This window comes from Salmo salar, chromosome 03, assembly GCF_965601325.2.
Source record: "Salmo salar chromosome 03, fSalSal1, whole genome shotgun sequence".
In the NCBI taxonomy this organism is placed as follows: domain Eukaryota; kingdom Metazoa; phylum Chordata; class Actinopteri; order Salmoniformes; family Salmonidae; genus Salmo; species Salmo salar.
This window is the reverse complement of record NC_138293.1, coordinates 34,378,076-34,400,130: the sequence shown is the minus strand read 5'-3', so window position 1 is coordinate 34,400,130 and position 22,055 is coordinate 34,378,076. Positions and strand designations below refer to the sequence as shown.

Sequence of the window (22,055 nt, the reverse complement as noted above, 5' to 3'; positions counted from 1 at the left end):
ACACACGCAGGACAAGCATTAGTGAGTGCAAGGAAAGAGAAAAAGGCATTGTTGCTTATAGAAACACATAAAGGAAATTGCGAGCAGCGAGAGGCAATGTGCATGACATTTTCTTTGAGCTGTTCATTCTTAAAGCCTACATAACGATCTATTAGGAACTGACATATCCACTGACGTAGCAGTGCAGCTGTATCCAACGAACGTTGGCATGTTAGCTGGCCCTGTGGCTAATGGACTGCATGTGGGATAAGAGTAACATGTCATAACATGACATAAACTGTTATGAAGTGTTATGACATATAGCTTATAGTGTTAATGACAGAATTACAAAATTACAAAGGCAATGCATATATACAATTTGAATTTAGACTTCATCAATGGCAATGTATATATTTTTATTATGCTATAAAACACTATAAGAACATACTCTGTATTACCAGAGATGTACAGATGCAAATGTTTTTGCCTGCAATAAAAGCACACACAGCAACCTTTCCAATACATCAGGACTATTCCACCATTATTTCCCAGATATTAAATTGGAAATATTCATTTGAAATGACCTATTCTATAAGTAACTAGAGCCAAATGAAAGGTAACACATCAATTCAAAATAAATTCAAATCAAATCACAAAGTGCATTTACTTTACCTTAAATCCACATGAAAAGTGGAAGAACATTTATTTAAAGAAAATGTTCTCACTGTCCTCTATTTTGGAGCTTTGATGGAACAGTCCTTGACACATTTTTACTCACCTTGGCTGATCTTGGCAGATACCATCTCTGTGATCTGTGAGGTGAGCTTCATAAGAAACTCTTCTGTTCCAACTTCACCTAGATAAGGCATTTTTCTGGCAGCATCCTCCTCTGGAGGGCTGATAGTAATACCCAGAGGGATTTTGGTCTCTTCCTTTGGTCGTGGCGCTACGACAGAAAGCAGATAATACATTAGGTACGTGGCAGAACTTGCCATCTGCCACGTACCTCATTATTATATATATTATAATGATTACAAAAGCATGTATCATTATGTTTTCCTATTACATAATATGTATTGGGGACCCCAAGGAAGACTAGCTGTTGCTTTTGTAACAGCTAATGGGGATCCAAACAAACAAACAAGAACAGTATAGTCTTCCGTTTCTTACCATCCTCCACCTCAAAGTGGGCAGTGCAGATGGACTGGCCGGCCCTGTTGGTGGCTATGCAGGTGTAGGTGCCGGCGTGCTCAGAACCCGCATCCATGAGGATGAGGCTGTGTTTGCGCCCAGACCTGGCCACCTTAAAGCCCTTAGTGTCTGGCTTGATCCACAACACGTCCTCAGCAGATTCCTCTTTCAGCCACGTCACCATGGGGGTGGGAGAACCTTGGAGAGTTGTGAAAGACAGCGGGACTTCGGTATTCACATGCATGTTGTATGATGACTAGTCTCTCCTAACAGTAGTCTGTGGACTGGCATGTATTTTTGTATGATGAATGACCATATCCTTTGTGGAAGCATACTGTATCTCACATATGACTGATACTGGTCCTGGCAAAAGAGAAGAGTGTTGTGGATACAGTACCTTCCACTCTGACTGACAGGGTGACACTGGCTCCCTGTTTCACCTTCCTGTTGCTAAACTTCTCCAGGAACCGTGGCGGCACCAGAGGCACCTTGGGATCTAGGAAGTAAAACATGGATGCAGAACAGTGTCATCATCACATAGCTCACAATTCAGAACAGTGTGACATGTTATTGGGGCGGCAGGTAGCCTGGGCGGTTAAGAGAGTTGGGCCAGTAACCAACGGTTGCTGGTTCGAATCCCTGAGCCGAACTAGATGAAAAATTGCTCCAATAAGTTGTTCTAGATCAGAGCGTCTGCTAAATGACTACAATGTCAAATGTAAAAAAACCAAAATAGGTAGCAGCGTAAGAATCAATCAATAAATGAATCAATTGGTATTATTTAATGATAATTACATACCGTGCTCTTCTACAGGTGTGAGCTCTCCTGGACCTGTTGAAAGAGGGTCATCATGAATTCGGTAAATACAAGAATGTTGTGCTGTGTATAAAATAACACGCACATCGCAATGTAGACTAAAGACTTTATCCAAAGTAGAAGACAGGGATCCCTCTCAATATAAACCTTTCAGTCATGAGTAGACCTACCCAGAACCAGTATCCTAGCAGAGGAGTATGCTGATCCAGCAGCGTTGCTGATGTAGGCAGAGTACTCTCCTGTATCCTCCCTCTTCACCTCCAGGACCTCCAGACTGTGGACGTCTCTCTTGTCCAGCAGCAGGATCCTGTCTGAGGAACGCAGCGGGATACCGTCTTTGAACCAGTACACTCTGGGCGTGGGGAAACCTGGGAAATATCAACAGAAAGTAAACAACTAACTTACCCTGGGGGCAGTAATTCCTCTTTATTTAACTTATGGAATGGACCTCTGACGTTCCTGTGCAGAGACAATGTAGTCTAGCAGGGTCTTGGTGTGATTAATACAGAAGTGGTGGAGAGTAACTCACAGACCAACCTTTGACTTTCAGCTGCATCTTAGCGATGGGTGAGCCTGGACTGACATGCACATCATGGAGCTCATCCAGTACTTGTGGTATCTGCTCATCCTCTGCCACAGACTCAAACGCTTCAGTTTCCCTGAGGGGAGAAGATTGGCAGAGAGTAAAGCTGTCAGTTGATGATTCGACATTTTGAACATATTAAATAAATGATAGAGAAGAAGCATAGAATCAAAGGAGAAAGTTAAGGGTTCTCTGTAGAAAGCCAGAAGGCTTTGAAATGTGTTTGATGAAGGAGAGGAGAGCGACGTGTTGATATAGGGAAGACAGATGGATATCTGTGGATTAGGTGAGGGAGGGGTTGAGGTCAGCAAATGAGGGGTGAGGTCAGTTCCCCTTCAGGGAGTAATCGGGGTTTAGTATCTGGTTACCTTCTTCCTGTTGGGCATAAACTGTAAGGATTGGAGAGAGGGAGTGTCTTAAGTGGGATATAAATATCTGGATGGGACAAATGTTGGGTTGTCTGATTACAGCTGTACAGAAACTTTGGGAATAATTGAACTTGGTTAAAGCTTCTCTAGTGTCCGTGGGTTATTTACTCAGAAAAATAAGAACCTAACACAGTAAAGGAGTAACACGACCAGTGAAACATTTCAGGTACTATTAGGAATCAGGTTTGAATTGTAAAGAAGGTTGAAGTCAAAGTCAAAGGCCTTGTTCGCTGGTTCTCTCGTTCACCTTGACATGTAGCCCTTGGCGCTGATGTAGGAGCCTGTCTCAGTGGCATCAGCTGCAGTATCGTAGTCTGAGCTGCAAGACACTGAGGAAAGAGAGATGTATTACACAATGACTCGCAATCAATCCATCAATTAAGCAACCAACCAATCAATCAATCTAATATGTTCTGTACTTACTGTCAACCCTGAGCTCAGCCTTAGTGGCAGCGATGCCACTGGTGTTCTCGGCCATGCAGCGGTAGACGCCCATGTCAGAAGGCAGCACGGTGGTGATGATGAGCTGGTGGCAGCCCTCGTGGTCCTCGTTGATCATGTAGTGGTCATTCTCCTCCAGGAGCTTCCCGTCCTTGAACCAACGCACGCTGGGTGTAGGCTTTCCGATCACCACGCAGTCAAAGCTGACCGGGTAACCGTCATGCACGTCCTGGCTCTGGAGTTCGGTCAGGAAGACGGGGGCAGCTGGGGGAGAGACAGGGACAGGGGAGAGGGGAGAGGGGCAATCAGTTAGGCACAACAATAAGTTAGGAGTTTTTATAATTATGCAGGAGTTTAAAGTAACTGTCCAGTGTTTCAAGATTTCTATAAAATAGTGTATGACCTATAATTAATTACAATAAGATTGAAATGTATACTTTTTAAATGTTTAATTAAGTATGTTTAAAAGCATATTTTCTGTGTTGGTATGGTGTGGGCATACCCCAACAACAGACTGGTGTGGGTGTACAGTGCCTTCGGAAAGTATTCAGACCCCTTGACTTTTCCCACATTTTATTACGTTACAGCCTTATTCTTAAGTTGATTAAATCGTTTTTTTCCCCTAATCAATCTACACATAATACCCCATAATGACAAAGCAAAAACAGGTTTTTCAAAAACTAAAATACCACATTTACAAGTATTCAGACCCTTTACTCAGTACTTCGTTGAAGCACCTTAGGCACCGATTACAGCATCGAGTCTTCTTGGGTATGACGCTGCAAGCTTGGCGCACCTGTATTTGGGGAGTTTCTCCCATTATTTTCTGAAGATCCTCTCAAGCTCTGTCAGGTTGGATGGGGAGTGTTGCTGCACAGCTATTTTCAGGTCTCTTCAGAGATGTTTCATCGGGTTCAAGTCCAGGCTCTGGCTGGGCCACTCAAGGACATTCAGAGACTTGTCCTGAAGCCACTCCTATGTTGTCTTGGCTGTGTGCTTAGGGTCGTTGGCCTGTCGGAAGGTGAACCTTTGCCCAGTCTGAGGTCCTGAGCGGGTTTTCCTCAAGAATCTCTTCTGTACTTTGCTCCGTTCATCTTTGCCTCGATGCCGACTAGTCTCGCAGTCCGCTGAAAAACATCCCCACAGCATGATGCTGCCTCCACCATGCTTCACCGTAGGGATAGTGCCAGGATTTCCATTTGGGCCAAAGAGTTCAATCTTGATTTCATCAGAGCAGAGAATCGTGTTTCTCATGGTCTGAGAGTCATTCAGTGACTTTTGGCAAACTCCAAGCGGGCTGTCATGTGCCTTTTACTGAGGATTGGCTTGCATCTGGCCACTACCATAAAGGCCTGATTGGTGGAGTGCTGCAGAGATGGTTGTCCTTCTGGAAGATTCTCCCATCTCCACAGAGGAAATCTAGAGCTCTGTCAAAGTGACCATTGGGTTCTTGGCCACCTCCCTGACAGAGGCCCTTCTTCCCCCGATTGCTCAGTTTGGTCGGGCGGCCAGCTCTAGAAAGAGTCTTTGTGGGTTCCAAACTTCTACCCTTTAAGAATGATGGAAGCCATTGTGCTCTTTGGGACCTTCAATGCTGCAGACTTTTTTTGGTGCCCTTCCCCAGAACTGTGCCTCGACACAATCCTGTCTCGGCTGTGTGCTCTATGGACAATTCCTCCAACCTCATGGCTTGGTTTTTGCTTTGACATGCACTGTCAACCTTGGGACCTTATATAGGCAGGTGTGTGCCTTTCCAAATCATGTCCAATCAATTGAATTTACCACAGGTGGACTCCAATCAAGTTGTAGAAACATCTCAAGAATGATCAATGGAAATAGGATGCACCAGAGCTCAATTTCGAGTCTCGTAGCAAAGGGTCTGAATACTTATGTAAATAAGGTTCTGTTTAATTTGTATATAAACTTGCAAAAATGTGTTTTCGCTTTGTCATTCTGGGGTATTGTGTGTAGATTACTGAGGAAAACATTTATTTATACGGCTGTAACCTAAGAAAATTTGGAAAAAGTCAAGGGGTCTGAATAGTTTCTGAAGGCACAGTATACCGGTCATTAAAATATTTATGTGAGTAGATAGCTGATTGGCCAGCTCAGCCAATGAGGCAGGATGACATCATCCAAATAAAAAGGATGATAATATTACTGAGGAAAAAGCAATACTTTTTAATGGTCTTTTGGAGATACAAGTTTGAGGTGGGGTTTTTTAAGTGTTTTTTCTCCAATTTATGCTTTGGCCACAAACATGAGAATAAGACGAGGTAACAAGATTATGAACTTTTAAAAATGAGGTTTTCACTCGACAGTTACTTTAAATCCACTGGTAGTCCATGTGTAATTCTTACTGATAGTGATTTTTCTTTCTGTATAAAAATGTGCTTTTACAATACAGCAACGAAAAGCACACATAATGAAAGGGTGTGATGGCAGGCAGTACAACATGAGGATAAATGGACAGAAAGGATTGTGTCAATACTGGAATGAAGTGGGTAAAGGAGAGTTGAAAGCAACCATAACATCACAGGAATATATCAAACTGAGGACTATGTCAGGCATCACAACATGATGAGAAATGGAAGGAAAGCGTCAATAGAAAGATAGAATGAATGGATACAGTGTGTCAATACTGAGAGGTGGGCAAAAAGAGAAATTGTTGGAGAAATTGAAGCAACTATTAAATTACAACAAAGACAAACAAACACAAATGTTTGGGACAAAATTGAGGACATAAAAACACTACATCCAAACAAACATATCAAATAAACCACACATTGACAAGACTGAAATACATCGTTTTTGGTAAGAGAAAACTAACATTAAGCCACACACAAAGCAAACATTAAGCCACACACAAAGCAAACAAGGTACTGTAGTAATCACACGGAACACACAAGGAAAAGCAAGATGAAAGGCTGGATGAGGACAATGTGAACATTAATTTAGCAAGTACAAACTTAAGTCTTAGCAAAAGCTCCCATTAATGAGACATTTTTAGGGGAATTAAAACACATTGAAACATGGATTATATTATTTAAGCAAAATAAACACTGTCATACATTTATTGAGTCAAAATCAATATGACCTTCCCTGAATTACAAAGTATTTTTGTGTTTTAACTTGTTAATTTTTTATACTGAATGGAATGGGCTACAAAAGTATTTAATTTAATAGACATTAAATTACTATTTAATTCCAAATTATTTTCAAATGATCTAATACAGTATATACAGTGAGAGTAGGGGAGAGCCGGAATGAAAGTAACACGCCCATTTTCTCAGATAACACAGAAGCTAGAATGACGTAGTGAAATCAACGCGTTCTTAATGTGCTCCCTGTAAAAAAACTGCCCAGTCCGGCCATGTTTTGTCAAGTTATCAACAAAAAGTGGTTTTGAACGATGTAAGTAAAAAACATCAATAGAATTATGCCTTAATCAATTGACTTGATGGTCAGCTTCTCACGTAAGCTTTTATCGACGGGTTTCTGGTTAAAAATAAATATATTTAATAACTCTGGGGGTCAATTGCCTTGTGTCAAGCCCTTGAAATGTGATAAGCATATTGAGTTTACCCTTGTGAAGAAAATAAAAACAATCATTCTATCAAGACACGAGGAGTGCGCATGACAAGGACATCTGGAGTGCACCTGATTGGTTGCTCGCCATCCTTCAGCCAGTGCACCTTGTCAAGCTTGCCCTCCGCCACACACTCCAGGTGGATTAAAATGTGATGTGAAAATTATGCCTAATATAGCTATTATATGATCCATTTTAGTCCGATTAATATTGTAAAGCAAAATACTGTGTTTGCGCAACATTGCGGTTGACGCATGGTTAATTTTCATACATTTCAAACCTAGAGCATCAATTATTAAAATCGATACAAACATGAAATTATGGCTGATAGTAGATTTGTTGAAAGGGAGAGCATTACAAACCAGAAACATGGAGATAAGAAAGATTGTGTTACTCCCGCCCCGCCGGCAGGTACAAAAGTAATGCTGCGGTAGTTCTGTTCTGTGTCTATTAATTTAAACTCACATACCCCAGAAATTAAATTACAATTGCTAATGCTAGAGGACATATATAAGTTGTTTGTAATAAAATATGGTGTCTCGAGGTCTATCGAACTCTGAGTAATTAGGAAAGAAACTGTTACTTTCGTCCGAGTTCTCCCCTGCTCTTGTGTTTTCCTACCGGTTGCTCCTGTCATGAACGTGGGCAGCTGCTTCTCCTGTGTGGGTGTTGCAGAGCCATCTTGGGTGTATCCCATCTTCATGATGCGCAGCTCCACTTTGAGAGGTCCAGCCTCCTGGATGGTGGTCTCCACAGGCATCCCCTGGGCCGTGAACATCTCCTGAAAGTGCAGCAACGCCACCTGGGCCTCAGACCGCGTGTCAAAGCGGATGTAGAGGTAGCGCTCGTCCTCGCGGTACGATTTGGGCTCGGGGGCCTGCAGCTCAGCCTCATCATCACAGCTGACGAACGACTCCTCCTCCGACGTGGCCGGCAGGCGTGTGCGGAGGAGGCGGCGCAGCCGTTTGCTGGCCTGCCTCAAAGACTCATCCATCTCGCTTTCTGCAGACGAGCTCTCCGCCTCGCTGTCGGCGCTGTAGCCCATGGTCAGGGGCCTCCTTCCAGATGCCTCCCGTGCCGAGCCTACTGTCACCTTGCCGCTGTGGATGGTCACGCCGAACTTGTTGGTGACCTCACATGTGTAGATGCCCGTGTCCTTGGTGGTAACGGCGGTGATTACCAGAGAGCAGGTGCCATCGTTGTAGATGTCGATATGGTGGTGTTTGCTGTCCACAAGTGGCTCGCCGTCCTTCAGCCAGCGCACCGTGTCAGGCTTGCCCTCAACCACACACTCCAGGTGGATGGTGCCATTGGGCTCCTTGGTCTGGTCCTTGAAGACATCCTTGAAGACTGGACACATGTCCTTGCAGGACTTGTAGCCCTTGAATGCAGCCTGGATCTTGACAGCAGCATCCAGCAGCCCCTTTTCTTCATCCTCCTCATTTCCGCACTCAGTGATCTCTGTGGTCTGTGCTGTGATCTTCTGTCCCAAAGATGAGGTCTGTAGGACTGTGGTCTGTTGCACTGAGGTCTGTGCATAAAACTTCTCAGTTGAGATGGACTCTGTCTGGTCGGATGCAGAGAGGGAGGACTTGCTGCTCTTCTTCAGGTAGGACACCAGCGTTGGAACCCTGGACTCATCCTCAGAGCTGGTGTGTAGATTGGTATCCAACTCCTTCTTCTTTGCGATGATGACAGGCTCCACAACCTCCTTTTCCTTTTCGTTCACCTTCTCTGAGGCTTTCTTCGCTTTGACTGGCTCCTTGGGTGTTTTGGGCTCCTTGTCCTCCTCATCAGGCAGCTCAGAGATGGAGTCGAGGGTGGGCTCTCGGCTCATGCGGCGTTTCTTGGCCAGGGCCTCCCACAGCGCGTGGACATCACCCTCAGAGGCAGCCTCAGGAGGCAGGCTGGGCTGGGCCCCCTCCAACTTAACCCCATCTCCACCTACAACCAGAGCACAATGGAATGTTATATGCAGCAAACTGACACCTGTAACATCTATAGTATAGCAGCCCCAAAACACACACACACACACACCACACACACACACACACACACACACACACACACACACACACACACACACACACACACACACACACACACACACACACACACACACACACACACACACACACACACACACACACACACCTGTAAGAACTTAATCTATGTTGATCATGTAGTGGTAAATAACTGTGGGACTAGATCATTTTCTGATAGGAGAATTGTGTCCACACATCTTTTTGAGGAATGAGCTCACCATCACTATCTGCTAGAACTAGCTGACCAACTTACCTTAACTTAACCCTTAAATAACAAACACCTCTCCACCAAGCTTCCAGTTTGGCTTGAGGAAAATAGCTTACAAGTCTCACAATAAATAAATTTCAGCAGATGGAAATACCAAGTTGCATGGTATAATATTCTGTCTTGTTTGGGAGTCTGTACCTGTTGGTAGGTTGAGATTAATGGAGCTTTCTGCCTCGTCTGAGGCCACACAGGTGTACACGCCCTGGTCAGCAGACTCAAAGTCTTTGATCAGCAGCACTTGTGTCTTGCCCTCAATGGTGACCTGGTATTTGACCCCAAACTCCAGCTCCTTGTTGTCTCTGAGCCAGGTGACCGAGCTGCCCTCAGCAGAGAGCTGGCACTCTACACGGGCCATCTTACCCTCCTGCAAGTCTGGACAGGCCAACTGCTGGGTCACTGTGATTGGAGCCTCTGTGGAACAAAACAATTGATTGATTGATTTATATATTTTTGCCAATAAATGGGACACTACATACACAATTCATGCCAATGGAAAATGTATTGCACTCACCTGGGTTGTATGCAAATGATGTAACTAACACATACATTATCTAGGACTAGGTTATAAGTATGTTGTTCAACATGCTGGGCTTGAGACAGAGCCATATAGAAATATATTTGTTTGGCTCAGGTTTGAGCACATCATATTGCCAACTCACCCAGTTGAACGGTCTGAGGCAGCTGGACAGGTTCTCCAGTCCCAGCTCTGTTGATGGCTGCCACCCTGAACCTGTAGCCGCTCCCTGGGATGAGGTTATCCACAGAGAACTCTGTGTTACACACAGGCTCTGCATGGCACGGAAGCCAGAGGGCGCTGTCCGCCAGCCTCATCTCCACCCTGTAACCCAGAATGGGGCTGCCTCCATCGCTAAGAGGTGTGAACCAGGACAGGGTCACCCCCTGTTTATGCTTACTGACCAGCTCTGGGTCCTCCGGGGGGTCTGGAACGGCTATATCAGGAGAGGAGGGAGATTGGGTCAGTGGTGGGTTTGAAGAGCGATGAATAGGAGAAAGAGAGGGGAATGGACCTAAAAAGATTGTATTTTGCTTCCCTGGAGAAAGCTACAGTCCGGTCCAAAATGATTGGCGCCCTTGATAAAGACGAGCAAAAAAGACTGTATAAATATAAATAATTCAAATTCTGAGCTATATTGTATGCTCAAAAAAATACAATATTTACAGTGCATTCAGAAAGTATTCAGACCCCTTGACTTTTCCCATATTTTGTCATGTTACAGCCTTATTCTAAAATGGATTAAATAAAAAATGTCCTCATCAATCTACACATAATAAGACCCTTTGCTATGAGACTTGAAACTGAGCTCAGGTGCATCCTATTCCCATTGATCATCATTGATGTTTATACAACTTAATTGGAATCCACCTGTGGTAAATTCTATTGATTGGGCATAAAAAAGGTACACACCTGTCCTTATAAGGTCCCAGAGTTGACAGTGCATGTCAGAGCAAAAACCAAGCCATGAGGTCAAAGGAATTGTCCGTAGAGCTCCGAGACAGGATTGTGTCGAGGCACAGATCTGGGGAAGGGTACCAAAAAAAATCTGCAGCATTGAAGGTCCCCAAGAACAAAGTGGCCTCCATCATTCTTAAAGGGTAGAAGTTTGGAACCCACAAAGACTCTTCCTAGAGCTGGCCGCTCCACCAAACTGAGCAATTGGGGGAGAAGAGCCTTGGTCAGAAGAACCTGATGGTCACTCTGACAGAGCTCCAGAGTTCCTCTATGGAGATGGGAGAATCTTCCAGAAGGACAACCATCTCTGCAGCACTCCACCAATCAGGCCTTTATGGTAGAGTGGCCAGACAGAAGCCACTCCTCATTAAAATGCACATGACAGCCACTTGCAGTTTGCCAAAAGGCACCTAAAAGACAAGATTCTCTGGTCTGATGAAACCAAGATTGAACTATTTGGCCTGAATGCCAAACATCACGTCTGGAGGAAACCTGGCACCATCCCTAAAGTGAAGCATTGTGGTGGCAGCATCATTCTGTGGGGATGTTTTACAGTGGCAGAGATACTAGTCAGGATCGAATGAAAGATGAACAGAGAAAAGTACAGAGAGATCCTTGATGAAAACCTGCTCCAGAGGGCTCAGGACCTCAGACTGGGGCAACAAGACAACGACTCTAACCACATAGCCAAGACAATGCAGGAGTGGGACAAGTCTTTGAATGTCCTTGAGTGGCCCAGCCAGAGCCCGGACTTGAACCCAATCAAACATCTCTGGAGAGACCTGAAAACAGATATGCAGTGACACTCCCATCCAAACTGACAGAGCTTGAGAGGATCTTCAGAGAAGAATGGGAGAAACTCCCCAAATACAGTTGTGCAAAGCTTGTAGCGTCATATCCAAGAAGACTTGAGGCTGTAATAGCTGCCAAAGGTGCTTAAACAAAGTACTGAGTAAAGGGTCAGAGTTTTTCTAAAGTAATTTTTTGTAAACATTTCTAAAAACCTGTTTTGGTTTTGTCATTATGGGGTATTGTGTGTAGATTGATGAGAATTTAAATAAGAATAAGGATGTAATGTAACAAAATGTGGAAAAAGTCAAGGGTCCTGAAAACCTTCTTAATTCACTGAATAATACTAACAGAATTGCTCAGAAAAAAAAAAAATTAACAAGCACCCCTAAAGATTTTATAAATAAAATGAAACCATTCGACTTTTTAAGTTAATCTCAGTTTAAGGAACTATATTGTGGCTTCCCGTTTCACTGGGGTATAAAAATGAGTTGACAGGCGAGTAAAATTCCTTTGTCATTCATCAGCATGGGAAAAGGCAAAGAGCTCACAAATGAAGAGACAAATGGTTGCTGACCTTCACAAATCAGGAAATAGGTACAAAAACTTTGCAAACATAATAAATATACCACTTACCACCATTAGGGCAACAATTAAGAAGTTTAAAACCACGGGGACAGTGGTAAATTTGTCTGTTATTAGCGCAGCTGTATCTAGTCCAATCACACAGTGAGGAAGATCAGCTTTAATATTGCAGATAGATTGTGGGTTCTGTTAATTGCAGCAAGTAGCCTAGTGGTTAGCGTGTTGGCCCAGTAAACGTAAGGTTGCTAGATCAAATCCCTGAGCTGACAAGGTAAAAATCTGTCGTTCTGCCCCTGAACAAGGCAGTTAACCCACCGTTCCTAGTCTATCATTGTAAATAAGAATTTGTTCTTAACTGACTTGCCAAGTTAAATAAAGGTACAATAACTTTTTTAAATCTATGTAATTGTAGGCATCATATCCAATCACCCATATATTTGGGGAAAACAATACTTAGGCTTCTGCTTCCAGTTTATACATACTATATACATTTTATAGACACAGTATATTGTACATTAGTTATCCTCTTTTATTTGGTTTTAGTCCCCCTTTGAGCTACCCTCAACCCCTCCCATTATCTCTGAAAACCATCCAGTTTCCTAATTGTTGTATAAATTCTGAATCATTCTCATAGTTTCAACAGATTGGAAATGAAAGATTACATTTTTTTACTAAGAGTATTATTATTATTATATTATTGATCGATTGACTATTGCTTTTCAAATCATCCAGCAGTGCTATCTGCAGAGTTAACTCCAGGTATATGTTGCAATTCTTCAGTCATTCCTGAACTTGCGACCAAAAACAAGCTACATATGAACAGTACCAAAACAAATAATCTAATGATTCTGTCTCTTCACAGCAACATCTGCGCAGAGCTAGAATGGTTGTATCCGCCATGTACATACCATTCTATTAGTTGGAAGAATTTTGTATAATAATCTTTATTGAAAAACTCTGTTTTGAATCTAGCGTTGTTTTGTGTGTCAGTTCATAAACCATGTGCCATGGAATCGGGACATTGAAAATCTCTTCCCAACTATTTTCCAACCTGTATGGTGCAGATGTAACTTTTTTTGGTCCTTAAATGAAACTGGTATACTTCTTATTTATCACAATTTTCTTTAACCAATTTTGGTCTTTAATACAGGGCCGGCAGACAAGTTCCTTACTTTCTACCCCTTCTACTTGCCTCTTCCATTTTTGCGGTAACGCTGCAATCAGTTGGTTATAATTTGGATAGAGCAGACATTTCCATATATTTTTGTTAGCTACATTTGTGACAACTCCACCAGTTCTATTAATGTTATAATTAACAAAGATTATTAAAAAAAATTCTCACTAAAATATATATATATATTTTAAATCAATTAGAATGTATGTTTGTGTTTAACCATAATATTTGTCGTAAAATTTGTTCTGTCTTTTCTGGTGGATTAAACAGAAGATGCAACCAGCTTTCTATGGCTTGTTTAAAAAAAATTGCGATATTCTGCAGATCATTTCATTTTAAATAACTGCAAGTGAGAGGATGTAATATGTAAAAAGGGAAAAAGACAATTTTTAATACTGGGTGAGTCATTTTTACTAATCTGATGGAAAACCAGTTTGGATTAAATACAATTTTTGTGTGACTGAAGCCTTTCGTGACAGGTTAAATGCTTGAATATTTATTCATTTCAGCCCTTTACATATTCATTATATACAGTACCAGTCAAAAGTTTGGACATCTACTCATTCTACTCACCAAACAAATTATTTTTGAAATTATAGGAACAAAAAAATGTCAACTTTATATGAAACATTAAGCCAGACAAAATTCAACTGGCCTATTTACAGTAGCAGTCAAAAGTTTGGACACACCTACTCATTCAAGGGTATTTCTTTATTTTTACTATTTTCTACATTGTAGAATAATAGTGAAAACATCTAAAATATGGAATAACACATATGGAATCATGTAGTAACCAAAAACGTGTTAAACAAATCAAAATACATTTCAGATTTTAGATTCTTCAAAGTAACCACCCTTTGCCTTTATGACAGCTTTGCACACTCTTGGCATTCTCTCAACCAGCTTCAACTGGAATTATTTTACAACAGTCTTGAAGGAGTTCCCACATATGCTGAGCACTTGTTCCTGCTTTTCCTTCACTCTGCGGTCCAACTCATACCAAACCATCTCAATTGGGTTGAGGTTGGATGATTGTGAAGGCCAGGTCATCTGATGCTGCACTCCATCACTCTCCTTCTTGGTCAAATAGCCCCTACACAGCCTGGAGGTGTGTTGGGTCATTGTCCTGTTGAAAAACAAATGATAGTCCCACTATGCGAAAACAAGATGGGATGGCGTATCGCAGCAGATTGCTGTGGTAGCCATACTGGTTAAGTGTGCCTTGAATTCTAAATAAATCACAGATAGTGTCACCAGCAAAGAACCCCCACACCATCACAGCTCCTCTTCCATGCTTCACGGTGGGAACTACACATGCAGAGATCATTCATTCCCCTATTCTGCGTCTCACAAAGACACAGCGGTTGGAAGCAAAAATCTCAAATTTGGACTCATCAGACCAAAGAACAGATTTCCACCGGTCTAATGTCCATTGCTCGTGTTTCTTAGCAGAAGCAAGTCTCTAATTCTTATTGATGTCCTTTAGTAGTGGTTTCTTTGCAGCAATTCGACCATGAAGGCCTGATTCACACAGTCTCCTCTGAACAGTTGATGTTGAGATGTGTCTGCTTACTTGAACTCTGTGAAGAATTTATTTGGGCTGCAATCTGAGGTGCAGTTAACTCTAATGAATTTATCCTATGCAGCAGAGGTAACTCTGAGTCTTCCTTTCCTGTGACGGTCCTCATGAGAGCCAGTTTCATCATAGCGCTTGATGGTTTTTACGAATGCACTTGAAGAAACTTTCAAAGTTCTTGAAATATTCCTCAATGACTGACCTTCACATCTTAAAGTAATGATAGACTGTCGTTTCTCTTTGCTTATTTGAGCTGTTCTTTCCATAATATGGACTTGGTCTTTTACAAAATAGGGCTATCTTCTGTATACCACCCCACCTTGTCACAACACAACTGATTGACTCAAACGCTTTAGGAATGAAAGAAATGACACAAATTAACTTTTAACAAGGCACACCTGTTAATTGAAATGCATTCCAGGTGACTACCTCATAAAGCTGGTTGAAAGAACGCCAAGAGTGTGCAAAGCTGTCATCAAGGCAAAGGGTGGCTACTTCGAATAATCTGAAATATACAATATATTTAGATTTGTTAAGCACTTTTTTTACTACAAAATTCTATATGTGTGATTTCATAGCTCTGATGTCTTCACTATTATTCTACAATGTAGAAAATAGTAAAAATAAAGAAATACCCTTGAATGAGTAGGTGTGTCCAAACCTTTGACTGCTACTGTAAATAGGCCAGTTTAATTTTGTTTGGCTTGCCGTTTCATATAAAGTTAAAATTTTTTTGTTCATATATTTTCAAAAAGAAGTTGTTTGGTGTAGGCAGAGCCATAAGTAAATAGGTGAACTGGGATAGTACAAAATAATTAATGAGGGTGATTTTTCCACAAATAGACAGGCATTTATCTTTCCATGGTAGCAAGATCTTACGTATTTTTGCTAACTTTCTATTCAAATGCATTGTAGTGAGAGCACACACTTACTGATGACAGTGAGCTTGGCCATGGAAATGGCGTCCCTGGCAGCGAAGGTGATCTCCTGTGGTGGCATGGCTGGGGCCTGTCTCAGCACCAGGTGGTAGGAGCAACCGTCAGCCTGCATGGCCCAGGTGTTATCATTCTTTAGCTCGGCTCCATTAGAGTACCAGGCTACCTCCGCCTCAGGCACAGGTTCAGTCAGCACGCAGCTGAACTCTACTTTCTCTCCCACCACAGCTACCTTATCCTCCAGACCGCTCACCACATCCAGCTGCCAGCCTACGCACACAAAAGCCACTTCATATCATATACGGCAGTTCTTCCTTATTTTCAGCTGTAGTATGTCACAGTATATTTCACAGTAAGACCAGGCCTTAGCAAAAACAATAACTAACTTACTGACAAACAAACATAAGGGGGTGAGAAACCTTTGACGTTGAGCATGGCGGAGGTCGTTGCGGTGCCAGCCTGGAAGGTCACTTTGCAGTTGTCCCCGACGTGCAGATCCTTTAGCAGCAGCAGGTGGCGGCGGCCACTCTCGAAGGACACAATCTCAGTGGTTGGCGAATCCTTCACCGGCTTGCCGTCAATGAGCCAGCAGCTGTCTTTGATCTCGCAACGAGAGATCGAGCACTCGAACAGGGCCTCGCCGCCGTCGATGGTGTCCATGTTCTCCAGGCCCTGGAGGATTTCAATGGGTTTAGCTATAGGGGAGAATGGAGAGCAGTGTTTACTGTAAGATAATAGCTTTAACTGAGAGGGCAGAATGTGTCATAAAACAAGCCTTTTCCCCACTGTTGGTGGGGATTTTATGTTCACGGTGGCCTATAGGACAAGTGGATGTTTTATTGCTAGACACTTGCTACTATTCAAGCTGAAACTCACAATGAAAACCTGCCAAGACATCATGAAATTACATAGTCTTCGGTAAGTTTTAGGTAGCTTTGTTTTGAACTTTCTGATATCCATTTTGACACTAAGGCCATTTTCCTGACCATGTGACCTGATCATGAGAATCTCTGAGCCCTAGTTGATCGCTATAACTAGGGCCCAGAGTTTTTCCTGATCAGGTCTCATGGTTTAGAAGCCATGCACATTTTTCATTTTGCTTTGCCTGGCTGGATTGATTGCAAAAGAGGGGTGGGGGAAAGATTGCATACATAAAACAATAATAAAATAATGATTAAAAAAAATGCCTGCTTGAAATTGCTATCTGCTAATCATAACAGAACACAACAATAAAAACAGCAGAAAGAAAGATAGTTTGAAGCTCATGGGGAGGGGAGGGTAGGTAGGTGCTCTTTCCTAAGAGAAGAGAAGCTCACCTTCCACCTCCAGCGAGGCGACCACGCAGGTCCCCTCTGTCTCACAGGAGTACGTCCCCCTGTCCTCAGTGGACACGCGGCTAATGTACAAGCGAGCCACGGTCCAGTCCTGCTCCACTACCACCCTCCTGCCGTCAGGCTGCAACGGCCGTCCGTTTCTTTTCCACTGGGCCTTGACCGGCCGGGAGTACTGGCAGATGAACTCAGCCGACTGGTCCTCAGCCACACGAAGGTCCTGCATCTCGCTCACCACCTCTACTGTGGGGTCTGAGAGTGGGGGCAGTGGTCAAGGGTCATATGACAAGGTCATCATGACTGACATGCACTCTCTCGACATGGCGAAGAACGACACCTGGGCTTTATAAACACCCCAGCACACCTTGGAGTATTTTGGTTTATTTTACTTTTAATTGAATTAACTTTATTTATCCCCAGTGGGGAAATTGTATACATTATAGATTTACTGGTGGTATCAGAGGTGGCTAAGTATTTTAATAATGTGCATAGAGTTGCCTTGATCCGCAATACATCTTATGGATGCAGCACTCAGTGCCCAAATACAGTATGTACTTAGATACAGAATGTGAATGTGTACACTGTGACAGTTGTTTTGTTACTCCAAACTGAAGGGGGAGGGAAAAGCCAAAATGTCTCAAGAGGCAGGAGGAGTTGGACACAACTACTGCCCACTAACCAACCAATGAGAAAGGGGAAATATGCCAATGGGTGGCTAGAGATGCCATACAGAGCAAAGGCAGGAAGGGTTAGAGAGTTTTAGTTTTAGGCAGGCTAGGGGCGGTGCATTGCAGGGTGGTGAGGCTAAGAGTAAATAAGGGAAATGGGCCGGCCAGGGTGGATGGATGGAGCAGCACTGCCCAACTACTGCTGCTTCTCTTTATACAGCAGCAAAGTTTGTTTACAGGTCAAATCTCTCCTACTGAAGCCACAGAACTACAAAGTCAAAGGCAAGCTTAGTTAAAATACTCTGTAAAATACTCAGTGCACACGTTGTCTTTTATTATTTTTGAACTACCCGTGTGCACACATTACTTCTTAACAGCAATCATACATCACACATACTGCCACAAAATTATTAAAACTACATCATATGCAATCTATTTCAATGTGAATATACTACACTAGGCAGATAAGATTTCAATAATTCTGAATAATATTATAGTGGATGCTTGCTGTACATTATGACTAAAATATACTGAACAAAAATATAACATATAATAATTTCTAAGATTTTACTGAGTGTCACGGTTGTCGTCGGTTAAGGAGGACCAAAACGCAGCAGGAATGTTGATGCTCATCTTGTGTATTTATTTACAAACTAAGTGAACACCAAAACAACAAAACGAACTTACGAACAACGAAACAGTCTTGAAAGGCACACTCAGCAAAACAAGAAACAATCTCCCACAATTACACAGACAAACACACCCAACTAATATAGGACTTCCAATCAAAGGCAACACCACACAGCTGCCTTCAATTGGAAGTCCACCCCAATTAACCAAACATAGACATACAACTAACTAGATCAACATAGAAATACGTAAACAAGGAACAGTGCCCAAAAACCCCGGAATACTTAAAATCAAATGCCCTTTTAGAAAAAACACCACCCCGAACCACATAAACCAAATACCCTCTGCCACGTCCTGACCAAACTATAATAACAATTAACCCTTATACTGGCCAGGACGTGACAGTACCCCCCCCCCCCCCCCCCCCTAAAGGTGCTAACCCCGGAAGCACCTCAAAAATAACAACCCCCCCCAAAAAATCCCCCTAACTAAAGGGAGGGAAGGGAGGGTGGCTGCCGTCAACGACGGCACTGTGCTACACCCCCCCTCCCCAACCCACCTATATCTGGAGGTGGCTCTGGTTCTGGCAGTTCCGGGCAGACGACCCACCCCGGCAGCTCCGGGTAGACGGGCCACTCTGGCAGACCCGGAGGACCGTCGGGCCACTCTGGCAGACCCGGAAGACAGTCGGGCCACTCTGGCAGACCCGGAAGACAGTCGGGCCACTCTGGCAGACCCGGAAGACAGTCGGGCCACTCTGGCAGACCCGGAAGACAGTCGGGCCACTCTGGCAGACCCGGAAGACAGTCGGGCCACTCTGGCAGACCCGGAAGACAGTCGGGCCACTCTGGCAGACCCGGAAGACAGTCGGGCCACTCTGGCAGACCCGGAAGACAGTCGGGCCACTCTGGCAGACCCGGAAGACAGTCGGGGCAGTCTGGCATCGCCGGGCAGTCTGGCCACTCTGGCAGCTCCGGGCAGTCTGGCCACTCTGGCAGCTCCGGGCAGTCTGGCCACTCTGGCAGCTCCGGGCAGTCTGGCCACTCTGGCAGCTCCGGGCAGTCTGGCCACTCTGGCAGCTCCTGACTAGTGGGCGGTTCTGGCCACTCTGGCAGCTCCTGACTAGTGGGTGGTTCTGGCGACTCTTGACTGACGGGCGGTTCTGGCGACTCTTGACTGACGGGCAGTTCTGGCGACTCTTGACTGACGGGCAGTTCTGGCGACTCTTGACTGACGGGCAGTTCTGGAGACTCTTGACTGACGGGCAGTTCTGGCGACTCTTGACTGACGGGCAGTTCTAGCAACGTCGGACTGGGATGACGCACTTGAAGCCTGGTGCGTGGTGCTGGTACTGGACATACCAGACTGGGAACACGCACCTCCAGGCTAGTGCGGGGAGCGGGAACAGGACGAGTCGGACTGGGCTGACGCACTTCCGGGTCCGCACGAGAGACAGGAGCTGGAAACCCAGGGCTATGGAGGCGCACAGGCGGTCTTGATCTTACCTCCTGCACAACCCGTCCTGGCTGGATGGAACTAGTAGCCCTGTACGAGCGGGGTGCTTGTACAGGGCGGACTGGGCTGTGCAGGGGCCTGATGGTAGCCGTGCGTAGAGCGGGAGTTGGGTAGCCTGGTCCTCGGAGGCGTACCGGCGACCAAATGCGCTGCGCAGGCATCCTCCTACCAGGCTGGATGCCCGCTCTAGCACGGCACCTGCGAGGGGCTGGAATAACGCGCACCGGACTGTGCGTGCGTATGGGTGAGATGTTTCGCTGAGGAGCGCACTATGGCGCTCTCCACCTCATACGCTCCTCCATATAACCACGGGTAGCTGGCTTCCGGCTCTTCCTAGGCCTAGCCAAACTACCCGTGTGCCCCCCAAAATGTTTTTATTGGGGGTGCCTCTCGTGCTTCTCCCTCAGCGCGTCCAAGGCCTCGTACCTCCGCCTCTCTGCCTTGGCTGCCTCAATTTCCTCTCGTGGGCGACGGTACTCCCCAGCCTGGTGCCAAGGTCCAGCCCCATCCAGAACTTCCTCCCAGGTCCATCTCTCCCGCCAATCCAACTCAAAATCCCTTTTCCTCTGCTGCTTGGTCCTTAGTTGGTGGTGGGAGATTCTGTCACGGTTGTCGTCGGTTAAGGAGGACCAAAACGCAGCAGGAATGTTGATGCTCATCTTGTGTATTTATTTACAAACTAAGTGAACACCAAAACAACAAAACGAACTTACGAACAACGAAACAGTCTTGAAAGGCACACTCAGCAAAACAAGAAACAATCTCCCACAATTACACAGACAAACACACCCAACTAATATAGGACTTCCAATCAAAGGCAACACCACACAGCTGCCTTCAATTGGAAGTCCACCCCAATTAACCAAACATAGACATACAACTAACTAGATCAACATAGATATACGTAAACAAGGAACAGTGCCCAAAAACCCCGGAATACTTAAATCAAATGCCCTTTTAGAAAAAACACCACCCCGAATCACATAAACCAAATACCCTCTGCCACGTCCTGACCAAACTACAATAACAATTAACCCTTATACTGGCCAGGACGTGACACTGAGTTAAAGTTCATATATGGAAATCAGTCAATTGAAATAAATTCATTAGGCCCTAATCTATTGATTTCACATGACTGGGCAGGGGCGCAGCCATGGGTGGGCCTAGGGGGGCATAGGCCCACCCACTTGGGAGCCAGGCCCACCCACTGAGGAGCCAGGCCTAGCCGATCAGAATGAGTTTTTCCCCACAAAAAGGCTTTATTATAGACAGAAATCCCAGGGGTGAAGAAACTGGATGTGGAGGTCCTGGGCTGGTTTGGTTACACGTGGTCTGTGGTTGTGAGGCCGGTTGGACGTACTGCCAAATTCTCTAAAACAACGTTGGAGGCGGATTGAACACTGAATTCTCTGGCAACAGCTCTGGTGGACATTCCTGCAGTCAGCATGCTACCTGCACGTTCCCACAAAACTTCAGCCCTCCTTGGCATTGTGTTGTGTAAGAAAACTAGACATTTTAGAGTGGCCTTTATTTTCCCCAGCACAAGGTGCACCTGTGTAATGATCATGAGGTTTAATCAGCTTCTTGATATACCACACCTGTCAGGTGGATGGATTATCGTGGCAAAGGAGAAATGCTCACCAACAGGGATATAAACATTCTTGTGTACAACATTTGAGAGAAAAAAACTTTTTGTGCGTATAGAACATTTCTGTGATCTTTTCTTTCAGCTCATGAAACATGGGACCAACACTTCATATGTTGCATACGTTGCATTTATACTTTTGTTCAGTGTGTCCACCAGTCCTACTCTATTCCGATTACTGTAGATACTGTGTATCTGTAAACCACAACTGTTAGGTGCCATTTGCCATTATTAGCTAAAAGTATAGCTACACAATTGAACTGAGGGTGTGAATCCTCATTGACTAGCATAGCTCTTGCTGCATATCACTAAGAAACTGGTGGAAACCTCATCTGTGCCGTACCATCCGGTATGTTTTGGTCTCATCAAAAGTACACAGCATGAAAACTCTCATT

General features: G+C 44.2%; 1 protein-coding gene across 5 annotated transcripts in view; it reads right to left on the bottom strand.

Moving 5' to 3' along the window:
* obscnb (obscurin, cytoskeletal calmodulin and titin-interacting RhoGEF b) overlaps positions 1–22,055 on the bottom strand; it is a 109,143-nt gene that overhangs the window by 12,019 nt on the left and 75,069 nt on the right. For all 5 annotated transcript variants that reach the window (XM_082973449.1, XM_082973450.1, XM_082973453.1 and 2 more), the window contains 14 exons: positions 17,188–17,454; positions 16,291–16,566; positions 15,869–16,141; positions 10,001–10,291; positions 9,480–9,752; positions 7,650–8,972; positions 3,422–3,703; positions 3,246–3,327; positions 2,525–2,646; positions 2,158–2,355; positions 1,970–2,002; positions 1,568–1,666; positions 1,150–1,368; positions 758–925 (listed from right to left, as the gene is read on the bottom strand). In XM_082973449.1, coding sequence (XP_082829575.1) covers positions 758–925; positions 1,150–1,368; positions 1,568–1,666; positions 1,970–2,002; positions 2,158–2,355; positions 2,525–2,646; positions 3,246–3,327; positions 3,422–3,703; positions 7,650–8,972; positions 9,480–9,752; positions 10,001–10,291; positions 15,869–16,141; positions 16,291–16,566; positions 17,188–17,454 — 3,906 coding nt within the window. The remainder of the gene's footprint in view (positions 1–757; positions 926–1,149; positions 1,369–1,567; positions 1,667–1,969; positions 2,003–2,157; positions 2,356–2,524; positions 2,647–3,245; positions 3,328–3,421; positions 3,704–7,649; positions 8,973–9,479; positions 9,753–10,000; positions 10,292–15,868; positions 16,142–16,290; positions 16,567–17,187; positions 17,455–22,055) is intronic.